The sequence below is a fragment of the Anomaloglossus baeobatrachus genome, chromosome 4 (genome assembly GCF_048569485.1).
Source record: "Anomaloglossus baeobatrachus isolate aAnoBae1 chromosome 4, aAnoBae1.hap1, whole genome shotgun sequence".
In the NCBI taxonomy this organism is placed as follows: Eukaryota; Metazoa; Chordata; class Amphibia; order Anura; family Aromobatidae; genus Anomaloglossus; species Anomaloglossus baeobatrachus.
The window spans coordinates 478,321,395-478,339,401 of NC_134356.1; the positions used below are offsets into that span (position 1 = coordinate 478,321,395).

General features: G+C 47.2%; 1 protein-coding gene across 1 annotated transcript in view; it reads right to left on the minus strand.

The window, feature by feature from the left end:
• Positions 1–18,007, minus strand: part of LOC142302558 (tetratricopeptide repeat protein 24-like) — a 144,824-nt gene that overhangs the window by 98,925 nt on the left and 27,892 nt on the right. Inside the window, exon 2 of the mRNA XM_075343664.1 lies at positions 10,382–10,597. Within this exon, the coding sequence (XP_075199779.1) occupies positions 10,382–10,597 (216 nt within the window). The remainder of the gene's footprint in view (positions 1–10,381; positions 10,598–18,007) is intronic.

The following is an 18,007-nucleotide window of genomic DNA, read 5'->3' on the forward strand; positions in this document are numbered from 1 at the left end:
CTAGCTGTGAAGTGTACAACTAGGGCACAAGTGCTGCCACTGAAGGGGTGGGTGTGTGTGGGGCACAATTTTTGGAAAATGGGAGACTACGCTTGGAGTAACCCTTGCTTGCTGTGTTTTTAAAAGAAGCCAAGATGAACAGAGCTGGGATCAGGAAAGACTTTGCTACCTACCCCGGTGTCATCCTGGGTACGGTTAAGAATAGCGTATTTTTGAATGTGCTTGATGCAAATCTAGCTGTGAAGTGTACAACTAGGGCACAAGTGCTGCCACTGAAGGGGTGGGTGTGTGTGGGGCCCAATTTTTGTAAAAAAGGGAGACTACGCTTGGAGTCACCTTGCGGTGTTTTACATGATTTTAGAAGGGCGTGCCATGCCTTTATCTGTGTCTCCTCTTTTTCCTTGTCCAGCTGTTTTGTTTTCGCATGAGTATATGTCCTTGTCACTTTCCCATGTGTTTGAGTTGTTTGTCACCTTTTGGACACCTTTGAGGGTATTTTCTAGGTGTTTTGCTGTGTTTGTGATTGCCTGCCATTGTTTCCTATGCAGTTCGAGTTCAGTTCGTCGAACGTTCGACGAGCCGAACTCGAACGGGACCTCCGTTCGGCGAACCGACCTCGAGCCGAACCGGGACCAGTTCGCTCATCTCTAATATTCACTTACTTTAAGCAGCGGGCACATGTGGTTTCTCCAGCGCCGGCTTCCTGTAGCTGCGGACCCTCCCTGCCTCCTGTGATCCCACTGCATAGCGCTGACTCCCGAGTCCCCACAGCTACCTACCCCGCAGCTTCAGACCATAAGACGCACCCCACACTTTCCTCCCAAATTTGGAGGAAAAAAAGTGCGTCTTATGGTCCGAAAAATACGGTAGTCGGGGACAAGATTTCAAGTATCGTCCCACAGGAGGCCCAGATAGAGCGAGACGGAAGCCCAACGAGGGGGCTAGGGCTCCGCAATTGCCTGCTAAGATCACATGGGTCAGTTCTCGCGGGCCACAGCTCTCAAAAGACAGTAACACCTGGAGTGGACTTCCCCGTTTCACATGGAGTGGTTACAGTAAAAGACTTAAATACAAAGTGGAGGTGGAAGGGCTCCTGTTCTACAATACCGGGGTGTGGGATCCGAACACCCCTCTTCCAGAGGCTACCGGCTGGTGATTTGGTTTACCATCTGGACTCTGTGTCAAGTTATTTCAGAACTGTGAGTACACCAGCACCATCCGGTCCAACCCTGCAGACTGCACTCCATCACACCATCCCACCTGTACCGGGGTCCCAGGACAACACCTCCTTTACCCGTACAGGGGATAACATCCAGCTGCCCCACTCCATCAGCCCCGGGCACCACCTCCAGCGGCAGTGCCACCAATATCACCGCATACCACGGGTGACGTCACTGACAAACCTCCTTTGTATATATAATACCCCTTTTTTTTCACTTGCGGGCGACAGACAGGTGCTCAGGCCTGGGTCCGGCTTCCCCTCGAGCCACCGCAACAACCCCGGATCCGAGCGTCTCGAGCAGCCCCCCCTGCCACGGTCTGTCCCCCTGCCCGCAACAACTTGGCGTCACGAGCAGGATACTTACCCCATCCACTGACCTGGGTGAAGTGCGCCTTTCCTGGACTGCTAACCCTTGAAACGCTACAATTTTCCGGACTGCCGCCATCTTGCCCACCATTTTGGTGCCAAAAAGGACAACCTCACCATCTTCATCCCTGAAAAGAGCGCGAGTGCTGAGCCCCGCCCATCTTCCTGTGAATGTAGCCGGAGACTGCTGTTGAGAACCAAGGGGGAGGGAGAGAGAGCGGCATGTGACCAGAGTTGATAAAGTGCAGGGACGCCAGGACTCTGCAGAAACCCGTTTCTGGACACCAAGACGGCAGGATGTCAGCACTGCCCAAAAGATCCGATTCCAGAACTGCTGACTGGGTGGAGGAACAGACCAGGAAGATGTGCGGAAGATCAGGGCCCAAGTCTGCCTTATGATGACGGAGTGGACGTCGGAGATGAAGGACCTGGCCACAACTGTCCAAGCATGTGAAGCGGAGGTGGCCTCTGAGGATCAAGGAAGCAGAGACCCACACCCCTATGTTCCCCAGGAACCGGCCTGCATAGCTGAGGGGTCCAGCCTGCTTCCATCCGCCACGCTACCTCCCTAACCACCCATGCCCGCAGCGAACGTACCGACCGACCCGTTGCCTCCGCCCGTGACAGAGGAACCTGCAACATCGGGGAAGGAGGATCTAGCTACCGAATACTCAGGCCTTGTCCTTACCACCACCCCGGCACTCGTCCCGATCTCCATTCTGACTACACCACTGATGACATCCGCACCGGCTCCGAGCCAGGTCGCCACGCCAGCAATCCTCATTCTTCCCGTCCTGGCTGCGGAGCAGCCAGTGTGCTCATACAGAGAAGATGAGTGGCTCGCTGATGTTCGGGGCCCGCGGCAAAGTGAAAGGCTGGTGATCGCCTGCGCCGAGGGCATACAAGTGGACCCAGCTCCTGAGCAGGAGGAGGAGCACAAGAGCCGTGCCCCATACTGGGAGCAACAGCAGCAGCATCTCTGAGGGGAGATTGCCACCCGTGAGAAAAGGAAGGCTGAAATGATTGCCCGGACCCACCGGGAAAAGTGCAAATCAAGAAAGCCGCGGAGACACCATCACATGTTTCTCAACGCTGGCAGGAAACTAGCCAGGTCTTTCACCAGGAAGGAACAATCACGGGAAGGGCAGTCTCCAGTCAAGGAGACCAACTATGCCAAACATGGTATCCATCCACAGACAGCTGTTTCGGGGTATTTGCCCCTCATCAGTGTGGAGTAGGAAACTAAGACTACATAGGTAAAGATGGTTGACCTTAGGGAAATCAACATCCAGCACCGCGGAGACACTATCATGTGTTTCTCAACGCAGTGATTCTAGAGCAATGCCCCCTGGGAAATATGCAAAACAAGAAAGCCGCGGAGACACCATCACATGTTTCTCAACACTGGCAGGAAACTAGCCAGGTCTTTCACCGGGAAGGAACAACCACGGGAAGGGCAGTCTCCAGTCAAGGAAACCACCTATGCGTAAACATGGCATCCATCCACAGACAGCTGTTTCGGGGTATTTCCCAGGGGGCATTGCTCTAGAATCACTGCGTTGAGAAACACGTGATGGTGTCGCCGCGATGCTGGATGTTGATCTCCCTAAGGTCAACCATCTTTACCTATGCAGTCTTCTACTAGGCATTGCTCCCTCTAGCCAGTTTCCTACTCCACACTGATGAGGGGCAAATACCCCAAAACAGCTGTCTGTGGATGGATGCCATGTTTTGGCATAGGTGGTTTCCTTGACTGGAGACTGCCCTTCCCGTGGTTGTTCCTTCCCGGTGAAAGACCTGGCTAGTTTCCTGCCAGTGTTGAGAAACATGTGATGGTGTCTCCGCGGCTTTCTTGTTTTGCATATTTCCCAGGGGGCACTGCTTTAGAATCACTTCGTTGAGAAACACATGATAGTATCTCCGCGGTGCTGGATGTTGATCTCCCTAAGGTCAACCATCTTTACCTATGTAGTCTTCTACTAGGCATTGCTCCCACTAGCCAGTTTCCCACTCCACACTGATGAGGGACAAATACCCCGAAACAGCTGTCTGTGGATGGATGCCATGTTTTGGCATAGGTGGTTTCCTTGACTGGAGACTGCCCTTCCCGTGGTTGTTCCTTCCCGGTGAAAGACCTGGCTAGTTTCCTGCCAGCGTTGAGAAACATGTGATGGTGTTTCCGCGGCTTTCTTGTTTTGCATATTTCCCAGGGGGCATTGCTCTAGAATCACTGCGTTGAGAAACACGTGATGGTGTCTCCGCGGTGCTGGATATTGATCTCCCCAAGGTCAACCATCTTTACCACCGGGAAAAGGACTGTCTGCGGCAAGCCACTTTTCGGGTCAGGGACCCGACGTACAAAGGACAGATCCACCACTTTGACCCCCGAATAGGGTGGGGGGTTATCTATGAACCGGGACTGGAATCCGAAATTTGTGTGTCCCGGAGGGATGTGGCCCCTCATTTGCCCACTGGACATCCAGATTGGGATCTGGAACCTGGAGACTTGGTGAGCTACACCCGTCATTGTGGAGAGCGAGGGTGGTTTGCCCTTGATGTGTGAAGATGGGCAAAGGATGATAAAGAACCATGCCCTGCCTCCCACCGCCACCGTTATGAAGATAAGGAGCAATTTGGTAGCGGAACCCGGCTACCTCTGTTCCCTTGTTTAACCCCTTCTTATCCTTTGCTTTTATGGACCATGGCCTCAGGACTGGCAGAGGCCACCCAAAAACTTTCTTAGGCTCTTGTAAATATTACCCATTTGCCTTCTTATTCCTCTGCCTGCCAGGACTGTGACACCCACTGGAGAGGACTTGTTGGAGGAAGGGCCTATGGTGGAGTCAGCCAAGGCCCAGTCACCACCTAAACTGGTGGCTAGCCTCTAGGCCAGAGGGTTCCGGGACACTGGGACTCTTTAAGGTGGACTGGTGGGAAGGGACTTTTAGCAATGTTTAAGTGATGTGCCTTCCCTTTGAGGGCTGAAATATTTTATGTTATGTTATATCCTTTTTTTTTTTACCTTTTTAGAAGCAGTTCAATAAAAGCCAGTGGCCGGACAGCCCGAGGATGGGCTGTGTTCTACCAAGAGCGAGTGTGATGCCCTGACAAAATCAGGGTGTCACAGAAGACTGCACTCCTCTTCCAAGTGCAGGATTCTCTCCTCTTTGGTCCTCCATCACAATCCCCATACTGGTAAACAACACCAGCCATCAAAACCCTAGTCTCCCCCATGACAATAAGGACACACCAGTGGGCGGGGCCAAGCAGATGGCGATGCCCACCTAGGGGTTCTGAGGTGTTATGGGAGGAGCCAGTTTCAGTCAGAGAGTGACAGTTGAAGAGAGTTGACAGTTGAGTGAGAGACAGTGAACATGGTAGTCAGGAGTTGGAGCTCCTGGGCTACCGGACGACTGGACAACTGACTAGGTGGCAGTCGGTAGACAGGGCCACAAGCAATGGAGATCCGGTCGCAGGAAACCTTAAGTGGACCGGGGCAGGGTCGTAGCCCGCCAGTATCGACAGCGGGAATCCAGTCCGGAGCCATGCACAGACAGAGTGCCTGGACCCTAGGGCGAGGAGCAGCTTTAAGCCCCTTACCAATTAACCAGTTGGGGACAAGATTTCAAGTTTCATCCCACAGGAGGCTCAGAGCAAGACACAAGCCCAACGAGGGGGCTAGGGCTCCGCAATTGCCTGCTAAGATCCCAAGGGTCAGTTCTCGCGGGCCACAGCTCTCAAAAGACAGTAACATCGGAAGTGGACTTCTGCGTTTCACACAGAGTGGTTACAGTAAAAGACTTATACAAAGTGCAGGTGGAAGGGCCCCTGTTCTACAATACCGGGGTGTGGGATCCGAACACCTCGCCTCCATAGGCTACCGGCTGCTGGTGACTTGGTTTACCATCTGGACTCTGTGTCAAGTTATTTCAGAACTGTGAGTATACAGGCAGCATCCGGTCCAACCCTGCAGACTGCACTCCGTCACACCATCCCACCTGTACCGGGGTCCCGGGACAAAACATCCCCCTACCCGTGGAGGGGATAACATCCAGCTGCCCACTCCATCAGCCCCGGGCACAACCTCCATCGGCAGCGGCGGTGCCACCAAAATCACCGCATACCATGGGTGGCGTCACTGACAAACCTCCCCTGTATATATAATACCCTTTTTTTTTCACTTGCGGGCGACAGACAGGTGCTCAGGCCCGGGTCCAGCTTCCCCTCGAGCCACCGCAATAACCCCGGATCCGAGCATCTCGAGCAGCCCCCCCGCCACGGTCTGTCCCCCTGCCCGCAACATTAGTACTTTAGCGCTCCAATGGATTTAACCCTTTCACGACATGCATCGTACATGTAGGATGCATGTCAGATGAAGTGCGCTCACCCAATACTCACAAGGTAATGGTTGTGTATTACAGCCAGATCATGCTGCTAACAATTGTGGATGGAGCTGAATCTTCAATTGTAAATCTGTTAAATCCCACTGTCATACTCTAAAGGCCCCTTTGCACACTGCAACATCGCTAGTGATATCGCTGTAACGTCACCGGTTTTGTGACATAATAGCGACCTCCCCAGCGACATTGCAGTGTGTGAAACACATCAGCGACCTGTCCCCCGATGTGAGGTCGCTGATCGCTACACATCTCTCAGGAACATTTTTGGTTCTTTGTTTCCACTGCGCAGCATGTATCGTTGTGCTTTGACACGTCCCCAACGACCAGCTAGGTTGTTCTGCAGGTCCATATCACTGCTGCGTCGTTGGCCAGGTTTGCTTGTTTGACAGCTCAGCAGAGACTTTCCAGCGATGCTGGCCAGGTCGGGATCACTGGTGGGATTGCTAGAAAGTCTCAGTGTGTAAAGAGGCCTTAACAGTGAGATTTAACACTCGCTGACATGGGGGTGCGCCATTTTAAGCTCCCATCAGTGCCCCCGTGACTTGATTGCAGGTCACCAATGCAGGTCGCCCTGCTATTAGAGATACGTGGACCCATGAAAGTTCGGTTTGGTGGCTTCATCCATACTTGAGATAAAGTTCGGTGTGGGACACAGACTTGACCTGAATCCCAATGGAAGTCACTAATTGGGCAGCTCAGATCTCCACTAACATGCAGCCAGACATAAATAGATCACTGCCCGGGGAGGGTGGAGTATCTGCTCTTTAAAACCTTGGCTGGTTGGCTCGCCTGAAGAAGACGTCATGTGCACATACCCTCAAATGTAAAAAAAAACAACTATTTATGGAACTGGACCTTGATATAACCTTAACTCCTAAGGTCAGGTCAAACTGAATGGGGGCAGGTGGGGCATATTCTTGGGGTTCCGCCATCAGGGGGGCACCATCAAGCTATCTAATGTGGTGGTATGAGTTATCTCTCAAATGGCAGCATTTTGTTGCCTCTGAAAGTAGGATTCAGTTTTTCTCCATGTTGTTAGACTAAAGGGTACTTTACACGCTGCGATCTCGCTAGCAAGACCGCAAGCAATCGTACCCACCCCCGTCGGTTGTCCAACACGGGCAAATCGCTGCCCGTGATGCACAACCTCGTTAGTCCCCGTCACACGGACTTACCTGCCTTGCAACGTTGCTCTGGCTGGCGATCCGTCTCCTTTCTAAGGGGGTGGTTCGTGAGGCGTCAGAGCGACGTCACACGGCAGGCGTCCAATAGAAGCGAGGGGCGGAGATGAGCGGGACATAACATCCCGTCCATCTCCTTCCTTCCGCATTGCCGGTGGAGGCAGGTAAGGAGATGTTCGTCACTCCTGCGGTGTCACACACAGCGATGTGTGGTGCCGCAGGAATGAGGAACAACATCGCTAATAAGCAGAGAACGATTTTTAGTTTCAGGACGACCTCTCCATGGCAAACGATTTTGACCGCTTTTGCAATCGTTTAAGGTCACTCGTACTTGTCACACACTGAGATATCGTTAATGACGCTGCATGTGCGTCACAAACACCGTCACCACGACGATAATTCATTAACGATATCGCAGTGTGCAAAGCCCCCTTTAAGGGTACTTTACACGCTGCGATATCGGTACCGATATCTCTAGCGAGCATACCCGCCCCCGTCGGTTGTGCGACACGGGCAAATCACTGCCCGTCGCGCACAACATCACTAACACCCGTCACACAGACTAACCTTCTCTGCGACGTCGCTCTGGTCGGCGAACTGCCTCCTTTCTAAGGGGGAGGTCCGTGCGGCGTCACAGCGATGTCACACGGCAGCCGTCCAATAGCAGAGGCGGGGCGGAGATGAGCGGCCGGAACATGCCGCCCACCTCCTTCCTTCCTCATTGCCGGTGGACGCAGGTAAGGAGATGTTCGTCGTTCCTGCGGTGTCACACATAGCGATGTGTGCTGCCACAGGAATGACGAACAACATCGTACCTGCAGCAGCAACGATATTAAGGAAATGAACGACATGTCAATGAGCAACGATTTTTCACGTTTTTGTGCTCGTTGATCGTCGCTCATTGGTGTCACAAGCTGCGATGTCGCTAATGGCGCTGGATTGCGTCACTAACGACGTGACCCCGACGATATATCGTTAGCGATGTCGCAGCGTGCAAAGCACCCTTAACACTCTGCTCAGACAGAAAGTAAAAGGCCAACTTCTTGCATTCAATTGTACGCATGTCTTTTGGAGGTAAATACAGTTTAATTGCCTGCAATTCCGGAGCTGACGCAATGTACAGCAGTGTAATGAGGTCAACTGATCATGCTACTGACGTTACTCCAGCTCTGCAAAGGAATTGAAGGCAATAATGAAGTAAGCTCCAATGGTGGGTAAGAAGTGTGAGTTTTATGCAGAGAGCATAGTATAAGGGGACAATATTGGAGTGAAATATAGTGGGTAAACTGTGAAAAGGGGGCATAATATAGAGTCTAGGCAGTATGTGGGAAATTGTAGAGAAGGGGCACTGCTGGGGGATAGTGTGAGGGCACAGTTTGGAGTTTACAGTATGCAGAGGGGTAAAGTGTGATGAGAGAGCACAGTATAGAGACTGGTAGTGTAGCCATTATAGCTAATCAGGGAGGACAGTCTGACATTTTTAGCTAATAATAGCAAAAAAAGGTGTGGTTATATCTAATAAGGGTGGACAGTATAGTGGTTATAACTAATCAGGGAAAACAGTGTATCAGTCATGGCTAATTAGGGCGGACAGTGGTGTCTGCTATAATAAAGGTGGGCAGTGTGGAAGTTATACCTAATAAGGGCAGACACTGTGCGTAATACTTCAGAAGGACAAACCGTACCATGGCAGTTATGGTTCATGAGGGGAGATAGTGTTCAGGCAATATTTTATATTAGAGAATAGTGTGGAGGCCATGTACCGTAAGAGACAGAGTATGGGGAGACATATTTTATGCAAGGAGCATAGTGAGGTACAATCATTTATTCAAGGACATAGCATAGAGTAGATATAGATGTATTTATTCAGAAGCATTATAGTAACACTGTTACTTTAAAGAATACCATGTTGGGTTGAGCTGACCAAGGAAAATGGGAGTCTACAGAAACAAGTTGAGGATGAGAAAAGGCATTGGAGCATCTGAACAAGCTGGAGACGAAAAGAAAATGAATTACTCCAAAATGTCACTTTTATGATGCCTGGATATAAATATTTACTTCTCATACTGACTACCTCTCATAAGTACTGAGGCTACTATGTTGTCCACAGTCTGATGAGGGCTGTTAACAACAACTGGTATCATCTTACCAGTGATAAGGAGCTACTGAAAGTTGTAGGTTCACGTGATATAATTGTAGTTGGAGCTGACCTGACATTGCAATTAATCACAGTACTAAGCTTAATGATGTGTTCCTGTGCTGATGGTGGTTTTGGTGCTGTATTTATTTACTGATAGTAGTTCTGGTGCTGAATTCAGGTTCTAATGGTGGTTCTGGTGATATATTCATATACAGATAGTGGTTCCAGTGATGTATTAATGTACTAATGGTAGTTCTACTGATGTATTCCTGTAGTTTTTAATTAAATTAAGCATGTAGCAATTCATAACTTGTCATCTAACCTTATACATGGGTATGCTATTAAAGTATTATGCCTTCTTACAAGTTAAATAAACAGAAACTAGTTACATTATTATTATTATTATATAATTATTATTGCTGCCATGTATATTTTACTCTAAAAAAAATGTACCATTTCAGGGAAAATAAGGCTAGGAGCTCTATGTCTTGGATAACAAGTCCAAGGCAGGTGCCCAGTGGCCCCAGTCCTGCCCACTCACACAGCATAACTATGATGTCAGGTACAATTTCAGAGACAAAATCTGACACAATATTTTAGGGAACATTTAAAGCAATTTGTGGCAAAATCCTGCTACTAACCTGCGACATTTGATGCAAGCTTTAGATCTAAAAATCCACATCACACATGCTATAAACTCCCACTCACTAGCAGTATTCTGTAACTTCTCAGCACCCAAACTATGACTAACAAGTTTTACTAATGTGTGAATGGAAAAAAGAAAAACCTGAAAAATATTCAGTTTGGTTTGATGTTTTCTTGCATAAATTTGGCATCAATGTATAGCAGCATGCAATATATTATATTAGATTTTGTGTTGTATAACATTTCATTACCAATTTATTAATTTATGGGTCTGTATTTCCTTTTTTAACTAGTAATTAATTTAAAATAAGTGTAAAATATTGTTACTTGCTGACGACATCAGAAAAGTAAAGAGCAATTTAATGGAAATATTGATTAAGCGTCTAGCCTGAATTAATTAATATACACAATAAATATGATGCCGTACCGTACATATCTGCTGCTTCGGCATGGCTCCTGAGTGATTTTTCATATTGGTAAAGAGCATTGTCAACAGCTCCTAGGTTTTGGAGTAATACAGCCATCTTTCTTATCGAGAATTGCTTTCCATTACACAGGTTCAAACTTGCTGTAAAACACTTTTCTGCCTGACTAAAATATTTTAGCTCAGCATAATGCAGACCAATATGATTATATAGTGTTCCTGTAAACAGAAGATGGAAAAAATGAAAAGTTGGATGTATAGGCATGTACAGTATATACACTCTAAGGCTATGTGCGCACTAGGCGTTTTTTTCACGCTGCGTTTTTATGTGCGTTTTTGTCTAAAAAACGCACCCGCGGCTAAAAACGCGGCAAAAACGCATGCGTTTTTGCCGCGATTTGGTGCGTTTTTTGCTGCGTTTTTGCTCACTGCGTTTTTAATCAGTGCACAATGCCATTAAAGATTGTTGATGAAAAAGAAAAAAAAAAAAAGGTCTGATGTCATTTCCTTCTTCAAAATGTTCATTGTATGCAGGAGAGCAGACAGCAGCTGCAGAACTAGTGTATGCAGGAGAGCAGACAGCAGCTGCAGAACTACAAGTCTCAGCATCCTCCAATCACTAGTGTATGCAGGAGAGCAGACAGCAGCTGCAGAACTACAAGTCTCAGCATCCTCCATTCACTAGTGTATGCAGGAGAGCAGACAGCAGCTGCAGAACTACAAGTCTCAGCATCCTCCATTCACTAGTGTATGCAGGAGAGCAGACAGCAGCTGCAGAACTACAAGTCTCAGCATCCTCCATTCACTAGTGTATGCAGGAGAGCAGACAGCAGCTGCAGAACTACAAGTCTCAGCATCCTCCATTCACTAGTGTATGCAGGAGAGCAGACAGCAGCTGCAGAACTACAAGTCTCAGCATCCTCCATCCAGGACTGTATGCAGTTTTTTGCCCAAAAAGAAAAAAAAAATGACGTGGGCTTCGCCATATTTTTGTATGCTAGCCGGGTACAGCAGGCAGGTACGGGCTGCCCCCAACCCCCAGCTGCCTATTTGTACCCGTCTGGGAACCAAAAATATAGAGAAGCCCTTTTTTTTTAATTATTTCATGAAATAATTAAAAAAAAAAATGACGTGGGCTTCGCTTAATTTTTGAGTCCAGCCGGGTACAACTAGGCAGCTGGGGATTGGAATCCACAGTGCAGGGTGCCCATGCTTTCTGGGCACCCCCACTGCGAATTGCAGTCCGCAGCCACCCCAGAAAATGGCGCTTTCATAGAAGCGCCATCTTCTGGCGCTGTATCCAACTCTTCTAGCTGCCCTGAAGCCGGGTGGCGAGCTAGGTAATAATGGGGTTAGGGCTAGCTGTATAGCTGGCCCTAAGCCCGAAATTCATGGTGTCACGCCAATATTAGACATGGCCACCATGAATTTCTAGTAATGATAAAAAAAAAACACAACACAGAGAAAAATATTTTTATTAGAAATAAAACACAACACAATTAGTGACTCCATCTTTATTGAAATAAACCCCCCTCCGCAGTAATCCTGGGTCAGGGTCCCGCGCCGTCCAATCCGGATCCAATATCATCTGATCGGTTTGCTGGAAGGCAAAGCGATCAGATGATGTGTCAGGTTCAAGGATGTGAATCACATCACACATCAGCTGATTGTATAAAAGCCGATTATACAATCAGCTGATGCATCAGTAGAAAAAAAAAAAAAATAATACTCACTTATGTGCTGTGGTGATTACCGGCAGCTCCTGGAGCGATCGATTGGGCAGGAGTCTGATCCTATACGATCGCTGCCGGAGCTGCCGGTAATCAGCTGATGAAGTCCCCTGACGGCAGGATCAGCTGATAGCCGGCCGGGCGCGAAAAAGCCGGCGACACCGCGATCAGCTGATGCGTCAGGTGACTGCATCAGGTGATCAGCGCCAGGTCCTGCAAGCAAGGTCCTGCCCCGGGGAGACTGCACACAGCTAGAGCGGCGGGACCGGGAGGAGCTGGGAGCGGGCATGGCACCGGGACCCTGCGGACAGGTGAGTATATGACATTTTTTTTTTTCTACTGTTCACTTTGGTTTTCGCCGCTGCCTCCACCTCCCGCCCAGACATGGCGCCGCACGGAGCTGACATGCACAGGACGGGAGGTGGAGGCAGCGGTGACGGTACCGGGAGGATTCCTGCTTCTGTGTTTACCAACAGAAGGAATCCTCTTCCTGTACACGTCACTGTAGTACCCACCCCTTGCGTTTATAGCTGCGTTTTTAGTCATAGAAACGCGGCTATATGCGTTATTCATTGCGTTTTTAACATCTCATTGAATTCAATGAGTGAAAAACGCAGTGGAAAACGCAGAAATAATTGACATGCTGCGTTTTTGTGGTCACCACAAAAACGCAGCTAAAAAAAAAACGCTGTGTGAGGACAGCACTTCTGAAAACCCATTGACATTGCTGGGGAAGCAATGTCACTGCGTTTTCAGCACAAAAACGCGGTAAAAAACGCCGCTAAAAACGCGGCAAAAACGCCTAGTGCGCACATAGCCTTAGGCTATGTGCGCACAGTGCGTTTTTTGCGGCGTTTTTGCGCGTTTTTCGGGTGCGTTTTTGGCCTCAAAACTGCAGGACTTTGCTTCCCCAGCAAAGTCTATGAGTTTTCATTTTTGCTGTCCGCACACATCTGTTTTTTTTACCTGCGTTTTTGAGTTAAAAAAAAAAATGGACATGTCAGTTCTTTCCTGCGTTTTTCTGCGTTTTCCGCCCATGCAATGCATTTGAAAAACGCAGCAAAAAGCAGAGATCAAAAACGCAGCAAAACGCAGCTAAAAACGCACCAAATCGCGGCAAAAACGCATGCGTTTTTTGATGCGTTTTTCGACGCAGGTGCGTTTTTGTGCGTTTTTAGCGGCCAAAAACGCACAAAAACGCAGCGTCAAAAAGACGCAGTGTGCGCACATAGCCTAATTCTTGATCTATTTCTTCCATTATCTACTAACAGAAATTACTTTAATGGCACTGCACAGAAAGTTCCTATACATTGCTACCTACAATCAGATGTTAAGAGTACTAAGCAAAGTTCAATACTTACATTTTATAAACATTTGCATCATTCATGTCTGTTTTTGTCATACATGTGTTGTCAAAATGTGTGTTGGCAACACAGTATATTCTAGGGGGGGAAAGGGAACCTGTCCGGTGCAATATGCACCCAGAACCATGAGCAGTCCTGGGTGCATAGGACTAATCCCTGCCTAACCGTCCCTGTATACACTAGCATAGATAAAGAGATCTTTAGAAAAAGTATTTATAAAGATCTTTTACCGTATACTAATGAGCGAGGGGACTAGTTCCCTGGACGTTAGTTACCCTTGCTAGTCGGCTCCATTAGCATGTTAGTACACTCTTGTGGATGTACTAAAATGCTAATGAATGTGCAGCGTCACAAGATGATCTCACTCACCTCTCCGCTGCCATCGCAGCCCGACCCTGGATTTCGGCTCAGTGCGCATGACCCTGGAGTTTTGGTCATGCGCACTATGAAGCCAGATGTATGCGTCCTGGCATCAAACTGAAGTAGTGTGCATGACCCAAACTCCAGGGTCATGCGCACAGAGCCAAAATCCCCTGTCGGACGCGAAGGCGGCAGAGAGGTGAGTGAGATCATCCTCTGGTGCTGCACAGTCATTAGCATGTTAGCACGCCCACAGGGGCGCACTAACATGCTAATGGGGGCGATTAGCCAGGGGAACAATGCCCTTGAGGCTACTGCCCTCGCTAATTAGCATACGACAAAAGATCTTTAGAAAAACGTTTTCTAAACATTCCTTTATTTATGCTAGTGTAGACAGGGACAGTCAGGCAGGGATAAGAAATATGCACCCAGAACGTCTCGTGGTTCTGGGTGCATATTACACCTGACAGGTTCCCTTTAATCACAAATTAGATTTTTTTAATCAATGGTCCTCAAAATAAAAACTAGACATCCTACTTCGGTCCTATTTGTGAACCAGTCTTTAATATGTTCACTATATGGTAAAACTGACCACCTGGCAGTATGATTACCCAGTTCAGTACAAGTTTGTAGATACCAAAGATGTCTAGTTTTACTTTTATCTAAGTGGTGAAAACAAATTCTTCAGAGAATTTGGAAAAAAGAGTTGCGCTTTTGTCACCATTTTCTGAGACCCCTAGCATCCTTATTTTTTGGGTTCTGCGGCTGTGTGACGGCTTATGTTTTGCGTCCTGAGATAACGATTTTAATTATACCATTTTTGGGAAGATGGAATGTTTTGATTGCCTGTTATTGCATTTTATTGCAATGTTGCGGCGACCAAAAAAATTAATTCTGGAATTTTGATTTTTTTTCTTGCTACGCCCTTTACTGATCAGATTAATTTATATTATATTTTGATACAAGTGCATCTCAATAAATTAGAATATCCTCAAAAAGTTGAATTGCTGAAATAAATTAATACAAAAATGGAAACTCATATATTATATAGAGTCATTACAAACAGAGTGATCTATTTCACGTGTGTATTTTTGTTAATGCTGATGATTTATGACTTACAGCCAATGAAAACCCAAAAGTCATTATCTCAAAATATTAGAATATTATTTAAGACCAGCTGAAAAATGATTTTAAACTCAGAAATGTTGGCCTACTGAAAAGTATGTACAGTAAATGCACTCAATACTTGGTCAGGGCTTCTTTTGCAGCATCAATGCGGCGTGGCATGGAGGCTATCAGCCTGTGGCACTGCTGAGGAGTTAAGGAAGCCCAGGTTGCTTTGATAGCAGCCTTCAGCTCGTCTGCATTGTTGGGTCTCGTGTCTCTCTTCTTTCTCTTAACAATACCCCATAGATTCGTAATGGAGTCTAGGTCAGGCGAGTTTTCTGGCCAATCAGTGATACTGTGGTTATTAAACCAGGTATTGGTACTTTTGGCAGTGAGGACAGCTGCCAAGTCCTGCTGGAAAATGAAATTTCTATCTCCAAAAAGCTTGTCTGCAGAGGGAAGCATGAAGTGCTTTAAAATTTCCAGGTAGATGGCTGCGCTGACTTTGGTCTTGATAAAGCACAGTGGACCTGCACCAGAAGATGACATGGGTCCCCAAACCATCACTGATTGTGGAAACTTCACACTAGACTTCAAGCAGCTTGTATTGTGTGCCTCTAGATTCTTCCATTAGACTTTGGGACCTTGATTTCCAAATGAAATGCAAAATTTACTTTCATCTGAAAACAACACCTTGGACAACTGAGCAACAGTCTAGTTAAGGCCCAGGTAAGACTCTTCTGGTATTGTTTACTGGTCATGAGTGGCTTGATACAAGGAATGCAACAGTTGCAGCCCATGTCCTGGATATGTCTGTGTGAGGTGGCTGTTGAAGCACTGACTTCAGCAGCAGTCCACTCTTTGTGAATCTCCCCCAAATTTTTGAATGACCTTTTCTTAACAGCCCTACCAAGGCTGCGGTTATCCTGGTTGCTTGTGCACTTTTTTCTACCACATTTTTTCCTTCCAATCAACTTTCCATTAATATGCTTAGATAAAGCCCTCTGAACAGCCAGCTTCTTTAGCAATGACCTTTTGCGGCTTACCTTCCTTGTGAAGTGTGGCAATGACTGCCATCTGGACATCTGTCAATTCATGATTGTGTAGCCTTGTGTAGCCTACTAAAACAGACTAAGAGAACATTTTAAATGCTTAGGAAACCTTTGCAGGTGTTTTGTGGTAATTATTTACATATTCTGAGATAATGACTTTTGGGTTTTCATTGGCTGTAAGACATATTCATCAACATTAACAGAAATGAACACTTGAAATACATCACTCTGTAATGATTATATACAGTGTGTCCACCCATATCCTGTCCACCGCCATTAACTTGAGAATGGCAACACCTCTAGACATAGAAGTGGTGTCTAGATATAGTAAAGGAAAACCACACGTTTGCACAAACATCTGTGATAGGTCGTCATAGGTCCTGCAACGTTGGTGGAGGGGGTCGCATACACCTGCTGTTTAATGTGACCTCACAGAAAGAAGTCCAATGGGGCCAGGTCAGGTGAGCGTGGAGGCCACTCCATGCAGCCACCATACCCAATGACTTATAGGAAGGTCTCCATGAGGTATCACTTTACGTCTGCAGCCTTGTGAGTTTTACATGTTCTAATCATAGCATTTCTGTATGCAAGGTGTCGATTTGTATTGAATTGATGTTGCCCTACAACTTTATAATTCACTTTTTTTCTCTATCTCGTTCCGTTTTTGAGATAAAAATGCTACCTCCGTTGTTTTCCACCAGGTGGCGCTATAGGTGGTTTCATTACGTAGCGCATGGCTACTTTACTATACCTAGACACCACTTCTATGCTTATAGCTGCCGCTGTTCTCAAGCGACAGGATATGGGTGGACACACTGTATAATATGTGTTTCCCTTTTCATATTGAATTACTGAAATAAATTAACTTTCTGAGGATGTTAGAAGCCAACATTGACAATGTATGTATCATAAGGAATCACTAGACTCCATATTGTATCTATGAACTACCGATATTACCAGGACTTTATATCAAAGGACTCAGCCATTCACAGTTGCATAAACTGGGAGGGATGAAGGCCATTGTGTGTTCTGTGATGATTTCACGTTTGTTCTATCAACACAAGTTAACGGTTGCATCTTCATGTGAATTGAACAGACTGCCTTTAGTCTCTTGGAAGATACATAACTCCTCTTGTGTTCATGAATTGGATGTCTTGTTTGTGGCCTATTGTAATGTACATTGGTAAACAATCCCTTGTTCCAGTGGAATACAAGCCATTATTCTGGAGGTGGATATCAAGTCTCCAACCCAACTGGAGTGTAAACCTGTCCTCAGGCCTTTTGATATGAAGATTTTCACCTAAATACCAAGACACCACCCACAGAAAGGTGAAAACATTGCACATACATTTGTCAAGACTTTTGATTCTCGTAGGACCTTTTTACACCTCCGGTATTTTGCCGGAGGCCGGATACGGCACATATGCAGTAAAGTTACATTCATTTACAGTGGAAGCGCGACACCATGTGGTTGTGTGCTTCATACACAACTGCATGTGTCCGCATGGTGAGGCGCTTCCGCTGTAAATGATTGTAACTATACTGCATGTGTGCCGGAGCTGGCTTCCGGCAAAGTACCAGAGACGTGAAGCGGCCCTAACCCATTCTTGATTTAAGAGAGCCATCTTCAGGAGAACATCGACATCAGCAGTCATGTGCATGTTCCTGGACAACTCAAAAGACTGTGACCTGATTGGATGGTACTATTGTGACGCCCTGTTAAAGTTAACACCTTCCCTCATTAGGAAACACACAGCCAACCAAAAAATCCCAGTCACCCCCCTTAGGGAAAGATAGACACACCAATGGGCGTGACCAGGCTGTTGGGGCATGCCCACCCAGGGGTCTAGACAGCCCGGGGTGGGAAAACAATGAGTGAAGCTCTGAAGTTCACTTTGGAGAGGAGTGTGGGCTGGAGCTAAGTGTAGCTCTAGCAGGAAAGGTCCAAGTTGAACGGTACCAGGGTAGGAGCCCTGGTGCCACTGGCTAGGAGGCAGACAGTGGTCTCCGTCAGCA